The sequence below is a fragment of the Bos indicus x Bos taurus genome, chromosome 10 (genome assembly GCF_003369695.1).
Source record: "Bos indicus x Bos taurus breed Angus x Brahman F1 hybrid chromosome 10, Bos_hybrid_MaternalHap_v2.0, whole genome shotgun sequence".
NCBI classification, from domain to species: domain Eukaryota; kingdom Metazoa; phylum Chordata; class Mammalia; order Artiodactyla; family Bovidae; genus Bos; species Bos indicus x Bos taurus.
The window spans coordinates 46,544,202-46,559,881 of record NC_040085.1 but is presented as its reverse complement, the minus strand read 5'-3'; the positions used below and the strand labels follow the sequence as shown (position 1 = coordinate 46,559,881).

The window sequence follows — 15,680 nt, the reverse complement described above, 5'->3', positions numbered from 1 at the left end:
ATGTTCATGCAAATGCCCGCTTGTTTCAACCAGCCCATATGGCCTGAAGTCAAAGGGTTACCTCTTTCTGGAGACCCTCAGATTCCCGTCAGTGTTGTTTGTCAGCTGAGGGAGCTGTGTGCCGGATTGGCTTGATTTCTCTATGACCAGCATGACTGGCGATGAGCTTTAAGGTTTCGTGCAAAGTTGGCCATATAAGAGGGAGTGATATCGCTGCGGGTCAGGTCACGTCTCTCCCTGGGGTCACTGGAGCCAGAGCTTGCCCAGAGAAGAGTGAGATGGAGAAGGATCTCGAAATCAAATCTTGTGGCTGAAAGGACTGGATTGTTTAGTGCAGAAGAAAAGACATTCAGGCTGATGAAGAGCAAAGGGAATTCTGCTACAGTCCCTGAGGGTACCCCGGGTCTGTCAGGTAGGGGGTCTGAGGAAGCGCTGTTTAAGTCCATTATCAGGAAGTTAGAGGTGTCAGGTAGCAAAATGGGGTACCTCAGAGGAAGGCAGTGGTGAGAGTGGAAGTGCTAATGTGTGTTCCAAATGGGCTGTCACCTTTACGGGGAAATGTTAGCCTCAGGCTGGGTGTCCACCTGCCAGGTATATTGTTGAGTGAGGAGGTTCCTTCAGAGACTGGCAGGTTGGATGTCAAAGGTCTTTTACAATCGTATCCAACCGTGGGCTTCTTGGATGCAGGGTGCTTTCTTCAGAGGCTGCCCTGTGGACCAGTGCATAACTGTGACTGCAGACCAGGTTGAGGTATGTATTAGTTTAGTGGGGTTGCTGTAAAAAAAAAAGTACCACAAGTCAAGTGACTTAAACAACAGCAATATATTGTCTCCTGATTCTGGAGATTGGAAGTCCAAAGTCAAGGTGTCGACAGGATTGGTTCCTTCTGAGAGCAGTGAGGGCAGAATCTGTTTCAGGCCCATCTCCTTTGTTTGCTTACATGGTGCGCTCCCTGTGTGTGTGTGTGTCTCCCAATTTTCCCTTTATAGAAGGACACCAGTCATTTGGGATTAGGACCTACCCTAATGACCTCATTGTACAAGCTGTGGAAAATTCTTAAAGAGATGAGAGTACCAGATCACCATGCCTTTCTCCTGAGAAACTTGTATGCAGATCAAGAAGCAACAGTTAGAACTGTACATGGAACAACGGGCTGGTTTCAAATTGGGAAAGGAGTAAGTCAAGGCTGTATATTGTCACCCTGCTTGTTTGACTTACATCATGTGAAAGTACATGTATCAGAGTACATCATGAGAAAAGCCGGGCTGGATGAATCACAAGCTGGAATCAAGATTGTAGGGTGAAATATCAACAACATACCACCCTAATGGCAAAAAGTGAAGAGGATCTAGAGAGTCTTTTGATGAATGTGAAAGAGGAAAGTGAAAGAGCTGGCTTAAAACTCAGCATTCAAAACACTAAGATCATAGCATCTTGTCCGATCACTTTATGGCAATTAGAAGGGGAAAAAGTGGAAACAGTGACAGATTTTCATTTCTTGGGCTTCAGAATCACTGTGGACGGTGATTGCAGCCAGGAAATTAAGATGATTGCTCCTGGGAAGAAAAGCTATGAAAAACCTAGACAGTGTATTTAAAAGTAGAGACATTATTTTGCCAACAAAGGTCCAAAGGTCCATATAGTCAAAGCTCCATTTTTTCATTACCATGTACAGATGTGAGAGTTGGTCATAAAGAAGGCTGAGCACTGAAGAATTGATGATTTTGAACTGTGGTGTTGGAGAAGACTCTTGAGAATCCCTTAGACTGCAAGGAGATCTGACCAGTCAATCCTAAAGGAAATCAATCCTGAGTATTCACTGGAAGGACTGATGCTGAAGCTGAAGCTCCAATACTTTGGCCACTTGATGCAAAGAGCTAACTCATTGGAAAAGACCCTGATGCTGGGAAAGATTCAAGGCAAAAGGAGAAGAAGGTGGCAGAGAATGAGATAGTTTAATGGCATCACCAACTCAATGGACATGAATTAGAGCAAATTCCAAGAGATGATGGAGGAGAGTGGGGCCTGGTATGGTGCAGTCCATGGGGTTGCAAAGAGTCAACATGACTTAGTGGCTGAACGACAAGCACCGCTATAAATACCCTATTTTCAAATAAAGTCACATTCTGAGGTACTAGGAGTTAGGACTCCTGTGTATACATTTTAGGGGGACAGAATTCCACCCATAACAGGGACAGGCTGTGCTCTCATGAGTGTGTGCGGCTGTGGGCTGGGCACTCTGGGTGCTGCTTTGACTCTCTGTTTTTTTCCTTTGATGTTATTTTTTTAATGACAGGATAAAAAACAACACATTTTCCACTTCTCTCCAGAATATATTACAATAGGATCAGGCTGTGATAATAGGGTGAAATAAACATCATGTGGCATTAAATACGTTGTCATTGTTGTGTGACCATCACCACCATCTGTCTTTCACATTTTCAAACTGAAGTTCCGTATTATTAAAGAATAACTCAGTCCTTGGCAACCAACATTCTTCTCTCTGTCTCTATGAATTTGACCACCCTGGGGACCCTGTGTAAGTGGAACCACACAGGTTTGTCTTTTCATGACTGTCTTATTTCACTTAGCATCATGTCCTCAAGGTTGCTCCATGTCATAGCATGTGTCAGAAGTTTTGTTCCTTTATACGGCTGTGTAAATATTCTGTTCTATGTATATACACATTTTATCTACCTACTCATCCATCGATGGACATTTGGGATGTTTCCACCTTTCGCCTATTGTGAATAATGCTATTGTGGACATGGATATATAGACTTTAAAATTTTTTTTGTGATTAAACATGTACATGTCTGTTATAGGAAAATCCAACATAGAGTCAAGTAGAAAGCACCTTCCCACCCCTCACCACTGTGTATAGCTTGGCCTCTACCCCTCTGGCTGTATTTTGAAATCAGATCATCCTGTACTGTAATGGAACATGAGCCATTTTAAAAAATGTTTGAATTCTATGAAACTATTCAGTAGTTTGCTAAAGAAGGAAAGCATAAAACATAAACAGGAAGGTGGGGAGTGCCTGTGATGGGCCCGGTGGAAGCTGGTCTTTCCCCAGCGTCCCCTGTGTGATTTGTGCCATCATTCCCGTTGCTAAGGAGGCGACGGAGGCTCTGAGAAACCCCAGGTGATCTGGCTCCTTCTGCCCCAAATGCAGGTTTATAACTGCCCTCTCCTGTCTTCTCTCCCAGGCAAATGTCTGCAGACTACGGCTGACTGTACCTCCCGAGAACCCAGTGCCTGAGCCGAGTGAAAAGAAGGTTGAAAGAAGAGAGCAGGTAAGCCATCTCTGAGGCGAAGTCTTGACCAGTGTCCACCTTTTTGTCGCTGTTTTATGCTGTGCGGCATGTGGGATCTCAGTTGCTCGACCAGAGTTTGAACCCTTGCCCCCTGCAGTGAAGCACAGAGTCTTACCCACTGGGCTGCCAGGGAAGTCCCTCGCCTCTTTGTACCCTTTTATTTGAACCCCCTTCCCCTGACGTCCTCCATCCAGGCTGTTCACAGAGCTTGCGTGTCAGCAGCTGTATGATGAAAGGCCCCCCACCCGCCATCTTCCCAGAAGTCAGGCTGCTCTGCCTGGCCGGCTGGGTGGCCTCAGGACCCTGCTGTCGCTTCTGGGTGAACACCGGCTGTGTGTTGCCTTGCAACTCTAGGGGCGCTGGCTTTGGTGACAGGTGTGGTGGCAGGGGACGGGTTTTTCCTGAAAGAGCCCTGACCAGCTGAGTCAAAGGGCCCATTGTGAGCTGCGGCGGGGCCTGAGCCTTTCTCTGTGGCTGGAGCCAGAGGCCCAGCTCTTGGGGTGGGGGTGCTGCCTGGAGAAGAATGGCCCCAAAGCAGCTCTGGCAAGGGCACCCGGCTGCAGGGAGGAGGAGCCGAGCAGGCCTTTTTGTGCCAGCTGCTGTGCTAAGTGCTGGGCTGCAGAGATAAGTCTGACCTTGGCCTTGCCTTGAGGAGCTGACAGATTTTCAGGTGAGACAGACATATAAATAAACCAAGCTGATGTGATAGTTCGAGTGTTAGGATCCTGAAGTGTAAGCAGGGCTCTGGGAACATGGAGAATCGGGCTGTATCAAAGGACCCAGAAGCCTGTTTGAAAGGGCTCTCGCCGCTAAAAATGGAAACATTTCAAAATCAAAAGAATTAATGACAATGATGAATTATGACACATTGAATAATAAAAAAAAACCCTCATGGGTATATAGTAATAGATTATAAAAGGGAAAGCTCTTTTTTTTTTTTTTTTAATATAACATTAGCTGATAAATTTAGCTAATTTCTTGTTTTGTAACCCCCATGCCAGGTCATCAATGAATGTAAAAACTAGTCGGTGAAAGATTACCTGGAGCAGTATATTGATGTGGGCTCAGAGTATGACCTCACTGATCACTTACGGGCTCTAGAGGCACAGTGCCACAGTATGGCAGCCAGTGGTTCTACCAGGTGATGCCATTCGGCTTTACCAGGACTGGGCAGCCTGGTATTCTGTGACTTCTGGTATGATGCAGTTAAGAAGTAAATAATGTTACCTGTAATATTCATGCCAAACTTATGTAACTGAATCTAGTAATAAGGAGACAGAAAAATCCAAAATGTGGGATTGTCTATAAAAAAATTAGACTCCCTTAATAAATTTAATGTTATTAAAAAAAAAGAATCTATTGGAGATAAAAGAGATGAGAGAGACTTAACATTATTATAATGCATTAAATGTTGATTAAATCCTGGGTCCTATATATATATATATATATATATGTAAGATATATATACATATATGTATCTTTTGATACAATAGGAAGTTGTACAATTTTGAATATAAACTCATATATTACATATTATTAAAAAATGGTGCTTTTCTTACTCATGATAATGGTACGTTGGTGATATATCTTAACTGTTCTTTTGGCTTCTCTGTATCTTTGAAGATCTTCCAAAGAAAAAGTTTAGAGGTAAAAGCTTATAGGCAGAGAGAGTGGAAGTGGTCAGGCTTTGGCTGCTGAACCCTGGCTGATGACCAGGGGCCTGTGTTGCTGGAGGTGTGGGTCCCCTCTGCCTTCACTGATCCCCTCTCTGCCCATCCTTTCAGAGCTGATAGATTGATCAGAGGAGTGGCCCTAGGCTGTGTCCAGAGGCTCATGGGCAGCTTAGCACATGGGGAGTCAGAATGACTACTTGCTGGAGAAGAGGCCCAGGCTGGGGCAAGTGACAGGACAAGGGCCCCGAATGCATGGTAGAGGCAGTGGGGAATTGGGTCTGTTGGAGTTAGCTCTGAGCTGCATACCTGGGGAGATGTTTCTGAGGGGCTTCTGCATGCTAACACTGGGGCGGTGGGTTCTGTAAGGCACCGGAGGGCATGCCACTGCTCAAGAAGAGTCAAGTATTACCTAAGAAAATGCCAATCTGTTCTATGTCACAGGCATGTTGGTCTTCATGTTGTACCCCGATTTGTCTGTTGACCTTGAACAGTGCTTTTCAAGCTTTTAAAAACAGTTAGACCCTCTTATTAAAAAAAAAAAAGTCAAAATGTCATCCTGAAGCCTCATGTAATCCAGGTGAAAGTGGTGCTGATGGGGGCCAGAGTCCTCCCAGTTTCCCTGCACTCCAGGACCCTCCTGCCCAAGAACTCCTGGAGCACAGGGCAGAAGCTCCAGGGCGAGACTGTGCCAGGATGCTAGACTCGGCAGACCAGGTGTGCAGCCTGCGTGCCAATCTCTGATGCATTGGTGACTCACTGCAGAAAAACTGGGGTAGAGAGGAGGAGGGTGGGGCCGGCTCTTACCCCAGAACCGAAGTCCTTGTGTGGTGGCAGCACGTGAAGGTCCTGGTGGTAACTCTGAGGCTGCTCTGGGTGATTCTGTCACTGCGTCCTGGCCAGGTGCCTGGTCTTGAGTCACTGGGAGCCAGAGGTGAGCACCAGCGAGGAGGCCCTGGGGCTGCTAGCCCCCCTGATGTCCTTCCGTGTGGCTGCTCCTCTCTGTGATATCGTACGTAGCCCATAGAATTGCAGGAAACTAAGAACACTGGTGAGGTGACTTCTTCCTTTGGTTCCTCTGTCTGTGGTGTGACAGTTGGGGGACTGAAGCTTGCTCAGATAAAGAAGCTGTAAATGGCCTGATGCGATGCTGATAAAGCGAAACTCCTCAGAGGATTTCCAGGGCCCTGTTAGACCGGCAGCCCACTGAAGGCAGAGCTGGATCTTGTTCTTTTTCACAGTCAGGGAAGATGCATAGCGTTTTTTTTTTTTGGCTCTGCTGGGTCTTCGTTGCTGTGCAGGCTTTTCTCTGTGGCAAGTGGGGGCTACTCTCTAGTTGCAGTGTGCAGGCTTCTCATCACAGTGGCTTCTCTTGTTGGGGAGCATGGGTTCTAGAGCCTTTGGGCTTCAGTAGCTGCAGCACATGGGCTCTAGAGCACAGGCTCAGTAATTGTGGCACATGGGCTTAGTTGTCTTGCGGCTTGTGGAATCTTCCTGGATCAGGTATCGAATCCACATCTTCTGCATTGACAGGTGGATTCTTTACCACTGAACCACCAGGTAAGCCCTGCATAATGTCTTCTGGGGACCTGAGGAAGCTATGGGGCAGCTGGCGGCACATAAGCACCACTGCTAGCTGGGCCATTCTGTCTACTGGCCCCAAATCATTAGGGAGAGGAATTACTCACAGGGCAGTGGTGGAAGGGCGTGGCAGGTGGTTGAGGTTGCCCAGCTTCATGATGGGCTGTTTAGAGGCTTCTGGAGGCAATGACAACAGAGGCGGCGTCTTTCTCTGGAGTCATGGGTTCCTCAGGCAGGTGTGGAAGGCTTCCTGCTCCCAAGGCAGATGCTGGGGCGCCTGTTCCTCTTAATCTTTCTCTAATGGAACATCCCACCTGCCCCAAACCTGCTTTCCCCAGTCCACCAGATGACTCCCAGACACTTTGTTCCTCTGCTACTAGTTTCCTCATCTTTCAAGTAGGCACATGAAAGCCTGGTTGCAAAGAGTAACTGAGTTGGAGTATGCAAAGGTCCCCCAACCGCGTCTGGCCTGTAATACTGATTAGAGAAAAGTGAAAAGTCAAAGTCACTCAGTCATGTCCAACTCTTTGTGACCCCATGGACTATAGCCCAGTAGGCTCCTCTGTCCATGGGATTCTCCAGGCAAGAGTACTGGAGTGGGTTGCAATTCCTTTCTCCAGGGAATCTTCCCTACCCAGGGATCAAACCCATGTCTCCCTCATAGCAGGTGGATTCTTTACTGTCTGAGCCACAAGGGAAGCCCACTGACTAGAGAGGCGATGGTTAAATGTCATATGCTTCCCCTTGACTGTCAAACCCAGTGGCCCCGATTCTTCACTTTTCTCCCCTGTCCCCAGGAGAAGTCATTCTCCTTTCTGAAATTGCCCATCCTGCTTCTCCTCCTTCTTGGGCTGTGCCTGCTGCATCTTTTCGGATAGTATGTCCTCCTCTGAGCATCCCTCTGCCAATACTCCTGGGCCTGGCCTCCTCTCTCTGCACAGACCTTACCTCAGAGAACTCCTCTTTGGTGATGATACCACCTCCTACGTCAACCTTGCTCTCCCAAGCCCTGTCCTACTGGTGGCCATGCTGGCGTTCAGTGTTCTTTACATGGTGTTTATTTTATGTACAGATATTTTATTGCTGTTTTACCATTATTTTTGTATTTAAAAATATGAAATCCAGTCTATGGCCATACCACCCAAACGTGCCTGATCTTGTCTAAAAGTATGAAATCTGGATCATTTGTGTGCACAGATATGGGTGGCTCAGTGATAAAGAATCTGCCTGAGTGTAGGAGATGTGGATTCGATCCCTGAGTCAGGAAGATCCCCTGTAGTAGGAAATGGCAACTCCAGTATTCTTGCCTGGGAAATCCCACTGACAGAAGAGGCTGGTGGGCTGCAGTCTATAGGGTCCAAAGAATCGGATGTGACTGAGCACCCATATACATCCCGTTTTATAGTTGAGGAAACTGAAGCACAAAGAGATTAAGTAACTTGCCTGAAGTGATGCAGCCCTAATCTGTGGGGTCTCAAGGAGTCAGGCACAACTAAATGCGCACACAGATAAGCAGGAAGTACTCAGCTTGGTTGGAACACAGGTAACGCACTTAGACAATGTTCTGACCCTGTGAGAACAAAGCGCCCCACGCATCTTAATGCCTGTTTCCTGATGGCAAGTGAGAACAAAGCGTCTTCTCTATTATTTGTTCCTCATGTGTGTCCCCTTCAGAGCCATGTACTTTGAGGGGACTGATGGCGTCATCTTGGAAATGAGGCAGAGATGTTAAGGGCACCACAAGGAGAGTGTGTGGGTTCGAGGGGAGGGAAGGGAGAAGCAGTTCTCTGCACCCAACTCCCTGTACGTCTGGGAGTCTCACACCCTCTTCCCTTCTCTCCTCCTTCTCTTTCGAGTCCAAAAGAAAATTATCTTTTCCAGGATAATTCACTTTTACTAGAACCTTCTTCCTCAAATAACCTATCTGATTAAGTCCTGCTTTTGGCTCTCTAACATAAAATGGCAAATGATGACAAAGGGTAGAAGATGATGAGTTGATGCCTTTCCTTTTATTTCAATATTTATGTGTTTACCTGGTTGCACCAGGTCAATAGTTGCAGGATCTTCAGTCTTCACTCTTTAGTTGCAACATGTGGGCTCTTAGTTACAGCATGTGGGATCAAACCCAGGCTGCCTGCATTGGGAGCACAGAGTCTTAGCCACTGGACCACCAGGGAAGTCCCTTCTCCTTTGAAGTAAAATAGCTATATTTGATTATTGTAAGCAAATAAATGTCAAAATATCAGTAGTGTGCATTGGTTTGCTTGTTGGTTCCATTGTTGCACTGCTGGTTGGACTGCAGGACTCAGAGCCCGCAGCCAGTTCCTCCTGCATGACCACCCAGCCCATCTAAAATCCACTTAGTACTAACTCTTCCTTTTTTCTGGTTGGTCTGCCCTCACCAGACAGGTTTACTTATCATCTCGCAAACCCATGACATCTGCTTCCTTCTCAGAATCCTTGCTAAATCTCTAGCCTGTGCCTGGAGGCTCTCCGCAGCCGTCTCTCAGTTTATCCAAGTCTCCTCATCCTCAAAGGCCCCACCAAAGGCCTGCCTCCCTGAGATCCTCCTGCCTGCCTGTGCTTGGGTGATTATTCCCTCTCTTGAGCATCAGGACACCCAGGCAGCCCTCTCCCTTAGCACCTAGCCATCTGGTGCTAAGTACTTCACATATGTACACATACATATTCTTGCCACGTCTGGATACAACATGTACATATGTGTGTGTGTGTGTGTGTGTGTGTATGTTGGTTTCTCAGTCATGTCCAACTCTTTGTGATTCCCATGGACTATAGCCCTCCAGGCTCCTCTATACATGGGATTTCCCAGGCAAGGATACTGGAGTGGGTAGCCATTCCCTTCTCCAGGGGATCTTCCCAACCCAGGGATTGAACCCAGGTCTCCTGCATTGCAGGCAGATCCCTTCCCATCTGAGTCACCAGGGAAGCCCTATGTACATATATACACACGCATAAAATGTGTAGTCTTTTAATTTTGTCTCCCAGACCCTAGATCTCTGCCTTGCATGTAGTTGGTGCTTAGTGAGTGACTGGACTGTGGTGATTCAGTTTTGTATTAGTTTCCTTGGCCTGCTGTAAAATGTACCACAAACGGGGGGGGGGGGGGGGGGGGGGGGGGCGGGGGGGCGCTTAAACAACAGAAATCTAGTGTCACCATTTTGGAGACTGGAAGTCCAGGATCAAGGTGTCAGCAGGGCCGTGCTGTCTCTGAGAGCTCCAGGGAGGCAGCCATCCTTGGCTTTTACAGGTTTCAGAGGCTCTTGGCAATCCTTGGCTATGGCAGCATCACTCCAGCTTTACCTGGTGTTCTCCTGTGTGTATGTGTCTCTGGATCGAAATTGTCCTCTTTTTACAAGGACACTAGTCATATTGGGTTAGCTCTTACTCTACTGACCTCTTATTAACTTGTCTCTGTCCCCAAATAGGGTCCAATTCTGAGGTTCTGGGGAGAAAGACTCCAACATGCTCTCTATTTGCAGAACACAGTTCAACCGACGATAAGTTTCTTTGTGAACTATTATCACCTTAAATTGCATTAACAACTCGGGTGAATGAGCAATGAACTTTTATTTACATATTAAAAGTTGTTAACTATAGGGAAGAGGAAATGCTGATTCATTTGTAGACACACATTTCATGTTGAGGAATTGATGACATGTTTACTAAATTGTTGAACATTAAAGTTGGTAGAAAATAATTTTGAAATTAAACCCCTGTCATTTTCAAAGAACTTTGTGAATGTATACATTTATATTCCTATCCAAATCTGTATGCAGTATACTTTTATAGAGACAGACATACACCCACACAAATAAGAAACCAAATCAACACCCCCTTTATCATGTTGTATCAGGGTCTCACTATATAGTTGAATTTTGGAGAATACTGTCTGAGCTCTGCCGATTCTGAGTCTGTGCAGTGGTGAAGTTTTTCCCAATTGACTAAGTAGCTTGAAGTGGATAATATTTTAAACAGCTAACATCCCACTGTCATAGATGTCCTTGGAGTGACATATGTTTCTAAAGAAGCTGTTTTTCTGTAGATCTTGGAGAATCCTGACTGAGAGAGAGCAGATATATGTGTATGTATACAAAGTCGAGGGCTTTCATAGTCCAGTAAAATGGTTAAAAGGAAACCTTTGCTGTTTGGTTTTATAGTCTTCTAAGAAGTCTTTAAAGCCTTAAAAGCCCCGGATGAATAAGCCTGCTGAGTTCTTGTCCTTGGTGTGACTGTTTATACAATATCCCGGGCTGTTGCCAGGTGAGGGCGTGCACTGCCGTGATTCAGATGCGGCTGGGGCCTCCCTGGTGATACTGTGTAGGACTCTCTGTGCCTCTCAGAGATAGCAGCCCCTGGAAGGGCAGAGAGTCCTGGCTGCCTGACCACTCAAGGTCATGGCAGGCCACTCAAGTCATCTCCAGGGGCCTCAATTTCCTCTTCTGGCAAGTGGAAATGTTAGCCTGGAGCCAGCATTTTTCTAAATTTCTTTAGTTCTGGGACTCTCTATTCAAATAAATATGTATGACAGTGCATCTGTAGAACAGTGAAGGCGCAGTGACTGGTTTAATATAAGGTCGGGGTCAATGGCTGCCCCAGCAGTGTGCCCTGCCCCCGCCTCATCACACACCGAGGAGAGATGGGGGACTGTGTACAGAACTGCTGACCCAACTCTTCCATTTTCCTAACTTCCCAAGACTTTGTGTTTCTTTCCTCATGCGGAGAAACCAAGGCCAGTTCAAGCGTGAGCATGTCACTGTCAGAGTGAATCTGATGACTGCGATGGAACAGCAAAAAGACGCCAGAGAAGGGAGGTGGACAGACAGGCAGAGGCATCCAGACGGACATGGAGAATCTAGTAGGAAATCAGATACTCAGAAATCTAAAGCCACGGCCGCAAACTATAGAATCTGTCAGTATCTGTTAGTATGCCCGGCAGTGCACCAGATGACTTATTATGTTATTCCGTGCCTTCCTTGAAACAAGCTTCTGAAATTGATGGTATTATCCCCATTTTACCATTCAGGACCTTGAAGTAAGTCACTTGCACAGGGCCACACAGCTAGTAATGCTTTGCAGTTCTTACTCAGGTCTGTGCCCTGGCGAGTCATCATGGTGACGTCAACTTGCATGCTTCCTCCTATCAGGAAGGTCTGGTATCAGTCAAGGTAACTTACCTAAGGTGTGTACTGTACCACTGGGTTCCGGAAGAGAACTGACCCCTCGCCTCCCCCCAGATACTCTTCTCCTTTTCCTGCGGTTTTTAGGCCTAAGCAGCTATTGTCTGCTTAGGATGGAGTATTATCTTTAAGAAGTTACTCTTATAAGGATACTATCAGAACTACATTTTCTTGTGAGATTTGTTTTTTTTTTGGCTGTGCCAGGTCTTAGTTGTGGCATGTGAACTCTTCCTTGTGGCGTGAGGGCTCTAGTTCTCTGCGTGCGTGCGTGCTAAGTCACTTCAGTTGTGTCTGACTCTGTATGACCCTATGGACTGTAGCACACCAAGGTCCTCTGTCCATGGGATTCTCCAGGCAAGAATACTGGAGTGGGTTGCCATGCCCTTCAGGGGATCTTCCTAACCCAGGGATGGAACGTAGCCCCTGCATTGGAAACCTTAGCCACTTGCATCCCCAGGGAAGTCCCTCTTGTGTGATTTCTGCTTGACTAGAAGTTTTCTTTTTCTTCTCATCTTTAAGCATTCAAAGTGATCTGTCTTTTTCCAACCATAAGTTTATGTAGGAAGTGGTCTCTATTCATTCTTGTGAGATAGTTAAAAACAACAAATATCTTAGTTACTCAAAGGTCTTCATTTATCTGAGGGGACAAGCCTGCCCATCCCCTCTGTATTCCAGAGGGAATAGTCCTAGTCCTCTCCCAGACTGTGGAAGAGCCCCAGAGGCTCAGTTATAGCGTCCATTTTTGTTATAACCAGACAAAACAATGTCAAGCATGAATAATGACCAGGAACCATAATTTGCTACGATGGACACACAGGTCAGACCGCATTCCTGAAAGTGATCGCTTCTGCCTTGGGGATGGATCCAGCGCCCAGACACTCAACATTTAAAGAGTCCCCAGGTCACCTTCTGCCTTCTGGCTGGAAAAAGTGTTAGTCTTGCAGTTGTGTCTAACTCTGCAACCCCATGGACTATAGCTTGCCAGGCTCCTCTGTCCCTGGGATTCTCCAGGCAAGAATATTGGAGTGGGTTACCATTCCCTTCTCCAAGGGATTTCCCCAACTCAGGGAATGAACCCAGGTTTCCTGCATTGCAGGCAGATTCTTGACCGTTTGAGCCACCAGGGAAGCCCTCTGGCTGGAAGGAAAAGTCCAAAACCAAAAGTTTTGAAAATGGCTTCTAGTTTTCAAGTCACTCAATTCATGTTTCAGGCCATTGAAGTCATACTGGCAGCCAGACATGTGACCAGCTGCCTATCCTGGCCTCTGGGGTCAGGGGCTGGCTGTGGCAGTCTACTAGCACTAGTTTGGATTTATGGTAGGCTGTTTCTGATACTATTTATTCTCTGAGACCCCTTCTATTTTTTAATTAATTAATTTTTAAATTGAAGGATAATTGCTTTACAGAATTTTGTTGTTTTCTGTCAAACCTCAACAGAAATCAACCATAGGTATACATATATCCCCTCCCTTTTGAATTTCCCTCCCATCTCCCTCCCGGTCCCACCCCTCTAGGTTGATACAGAGCCCCTGTTTGAATTTCCTTAGCCGTACAGCAAATTCCCGTTGGCTGTCTATTTTACATATGGTCATGTAAGTTTCCACGTTACTCTTTCCATACATTTCACCCACTCCTCCCCTCTCCCCAAGTCCACAAGTCTGTTCTTTATGTCTGAGATCCCTTCTTGACCATGGGATGTTTTTCTTTTCTAAAATCAGTGTCTTGGATGGCCACATACTCCAAATATTCTGACACAGGCACAGTTCCAACTATTTTCTCTTTCTTCTTGCCTTTGAACTGTACTTACTGAGTATCTATTTATGGTGAGCACTGAGGATCTAGCAGTGACTACAACAGATAGAGCCACTGTCTCTGTAGATAACCTCTGTAGAAGTGATCTCATTGCAAGATCTTATATTCTGAGTTAGGGTTTAGAAAATATGGTCATCTATCACTGAATTTATACCCCTGCTTTCTGATAGCAATAAAACCTCTAGAGCAGGAGTTTAGGCTGAGTTACTTTTCTATCGTTTTTCTTTTCTAAGGCGCTTGCTGCCAAGTATCTTTAGGGAAAACAGCCATAGCATGAGCCTGTAAGTAAGTTGTAAGTCACGCAGACATCCCAGGGAATGGTTTCATTGAGAGGTCTCTGTATAGTTTACTGATGGTGCCTGTCATGAATTCTGCTGCTTTGCACAGAGGGACTTGGGATGTTCTTTCAGTTGATTATGTCCTTTTCCCTTCTTTGGCAAAAACTTTTTTGTTCTGTGCCTTTATTAGGGCTTTTGTTTTCAAGGCAATTTTATCTGCTGTTGTTTTATGTCCAGGAAGCTTTTAGTAGGCCTAGTGTACATTTTTTAAAATTTGATTTTTTTAATACCGAGCAGCATTATAAAGAAGTTGAAAAAGCTTTTAATTATGGAGAATTTCAAACATAAACAAAAGGAGACTGAATTGTGTAATGAATATTGGAACCTTCACCCAGCTGACAGCCCTCAATCCACGGTCAGTCTCGCCCTATCTCCACCCCCGTCCACTTCCTCCACCCTGTGTCCCAGATGTCATAAATAGTCTAAGTATATGTCTCTAAAAGATAAAGATTATCTCTTAATATAATCACAATGCTGTTATCATGCCTAAAAATTAATATTTATCTTATGGGGAGATTATTTTAAAGGACACGGGAGGAGAAAAATTCAGCTATAAACACAGTGTCAAACGCGTCAACTCTTTTTACTTTTTTTTTCTGGGTTTTCCAGTTTTTGACCAAAAGCATGCTCACGTTTTGTAAAAGTAATAGAAGTCTCAGATACTTTGCAACTTTTTCTGGATATAGATTTTATGCTTGGGGCAAATATCACCCCCTACTCCCACCCTGTGGCTTCATCTTAGAGGAACAAAGGATGTTCTCTTCAGGGGACCAACTTTACATATTCTGAGTAATTCCCCAGAACCTCTTCCAACTTTTAAAGCTTCTTATTCATTCAGCAAGTATTTATTGAGAACTCATTAAGTGTCCATCACTGTTAGTTGCTGGGGATTATGGTGAAAAAGAAGACAGATAAGACCCTAGACTTCTTAGAACTTTGATTTGGTAGGGAAACAGGCCTTACATATATCGTGATGCTAACAGTCACTCCATCATGGTGCTGGTAAGTGTTGTAGAGACCTGACTGTCTGAAGAGTTGGTGAAGATGACCTTGAGAGAACGTTTCGGCCCAGCAGTGGCTCTGCAGTGAGAGGGAATAGGCTGTGTAAATGCCTGAGGCATGAAGGAGGTTGGCTGATAAAGGAACAGAAAAGAGGCCCTGAGGCTGGAATGAAGTGAGGGACTGGAGGGAGATGGATCCTGGGAGGCTAGAGAAGAGCCTCCCATCCTGGGCTCATCTCCTCCCAGTGGCCCTGAATCTGAGGGCCTCCCTCTTAGCTCCCATAACCTTGAGGTCTGGGACCACACGAAGCTGTGAGCTCCACTTCCTCTCCTCTATGCTATCCTGAAGGTTTTGGTGGCTCAGATGGTAGGAATCTGCCTGCAATGCAGGAGAGCCAGCTTTGATCCCTGGATCAGGAAGATCCCTGGAGGAGGAAATGGCTACCCACTCCAGTATTCTTGCCTGGAGAATCCCATTGGCAGAGGAGCCCAATGGGCTACAGACCATGAGGTCGCAAAGAGTCGGACATGACTGAGTGATTAACACACAAGCTATCCTGAAGGTTTTATGGTTAAAGAAAGAGCCTAGATTTGGAAACACAAACAGGCACTTGAATACTGCCACCTTGGAAAAACTAGTAATATATACACAGTAGGGTTAATGTGGAGATTAAAGAGAACATTGTATAGTAAAATAGCTAGCCAAAAAATATTTTCTTTCTTCGTAAACCCCCCTTCCCCGTCCCCATCACAGCCCAGCAGA

The 15,680-nt window shown here is 45.8% G+C and overlaps 1 protein-coding gene across 4 annotated transcripts in view; it reads left to right on the top strand.

The window, feature by feature from the left end:
* MYZAP (myocardial zonula adherens protein) overlaps positions 1-15,680 on the top strand; it is a 124,424-nt gene that overhangs the window by 23,139 nt on the left and 85,605 nt on the right. For all 4 annotated transcript variants that reach the window (XM_027553898.1, XM_027553899.1, XM_027553897.1 and 1 more), the window contains one exon: positions 3,210-3,296. In XM_027553898.1, coding sequence (XP_027409699.1) covers positions 3,210-3,296 — 87 coding nt within the window. The remainder of the gene's footprint in view (positions 1-3,209; positions 3,297-15,680) is intronic.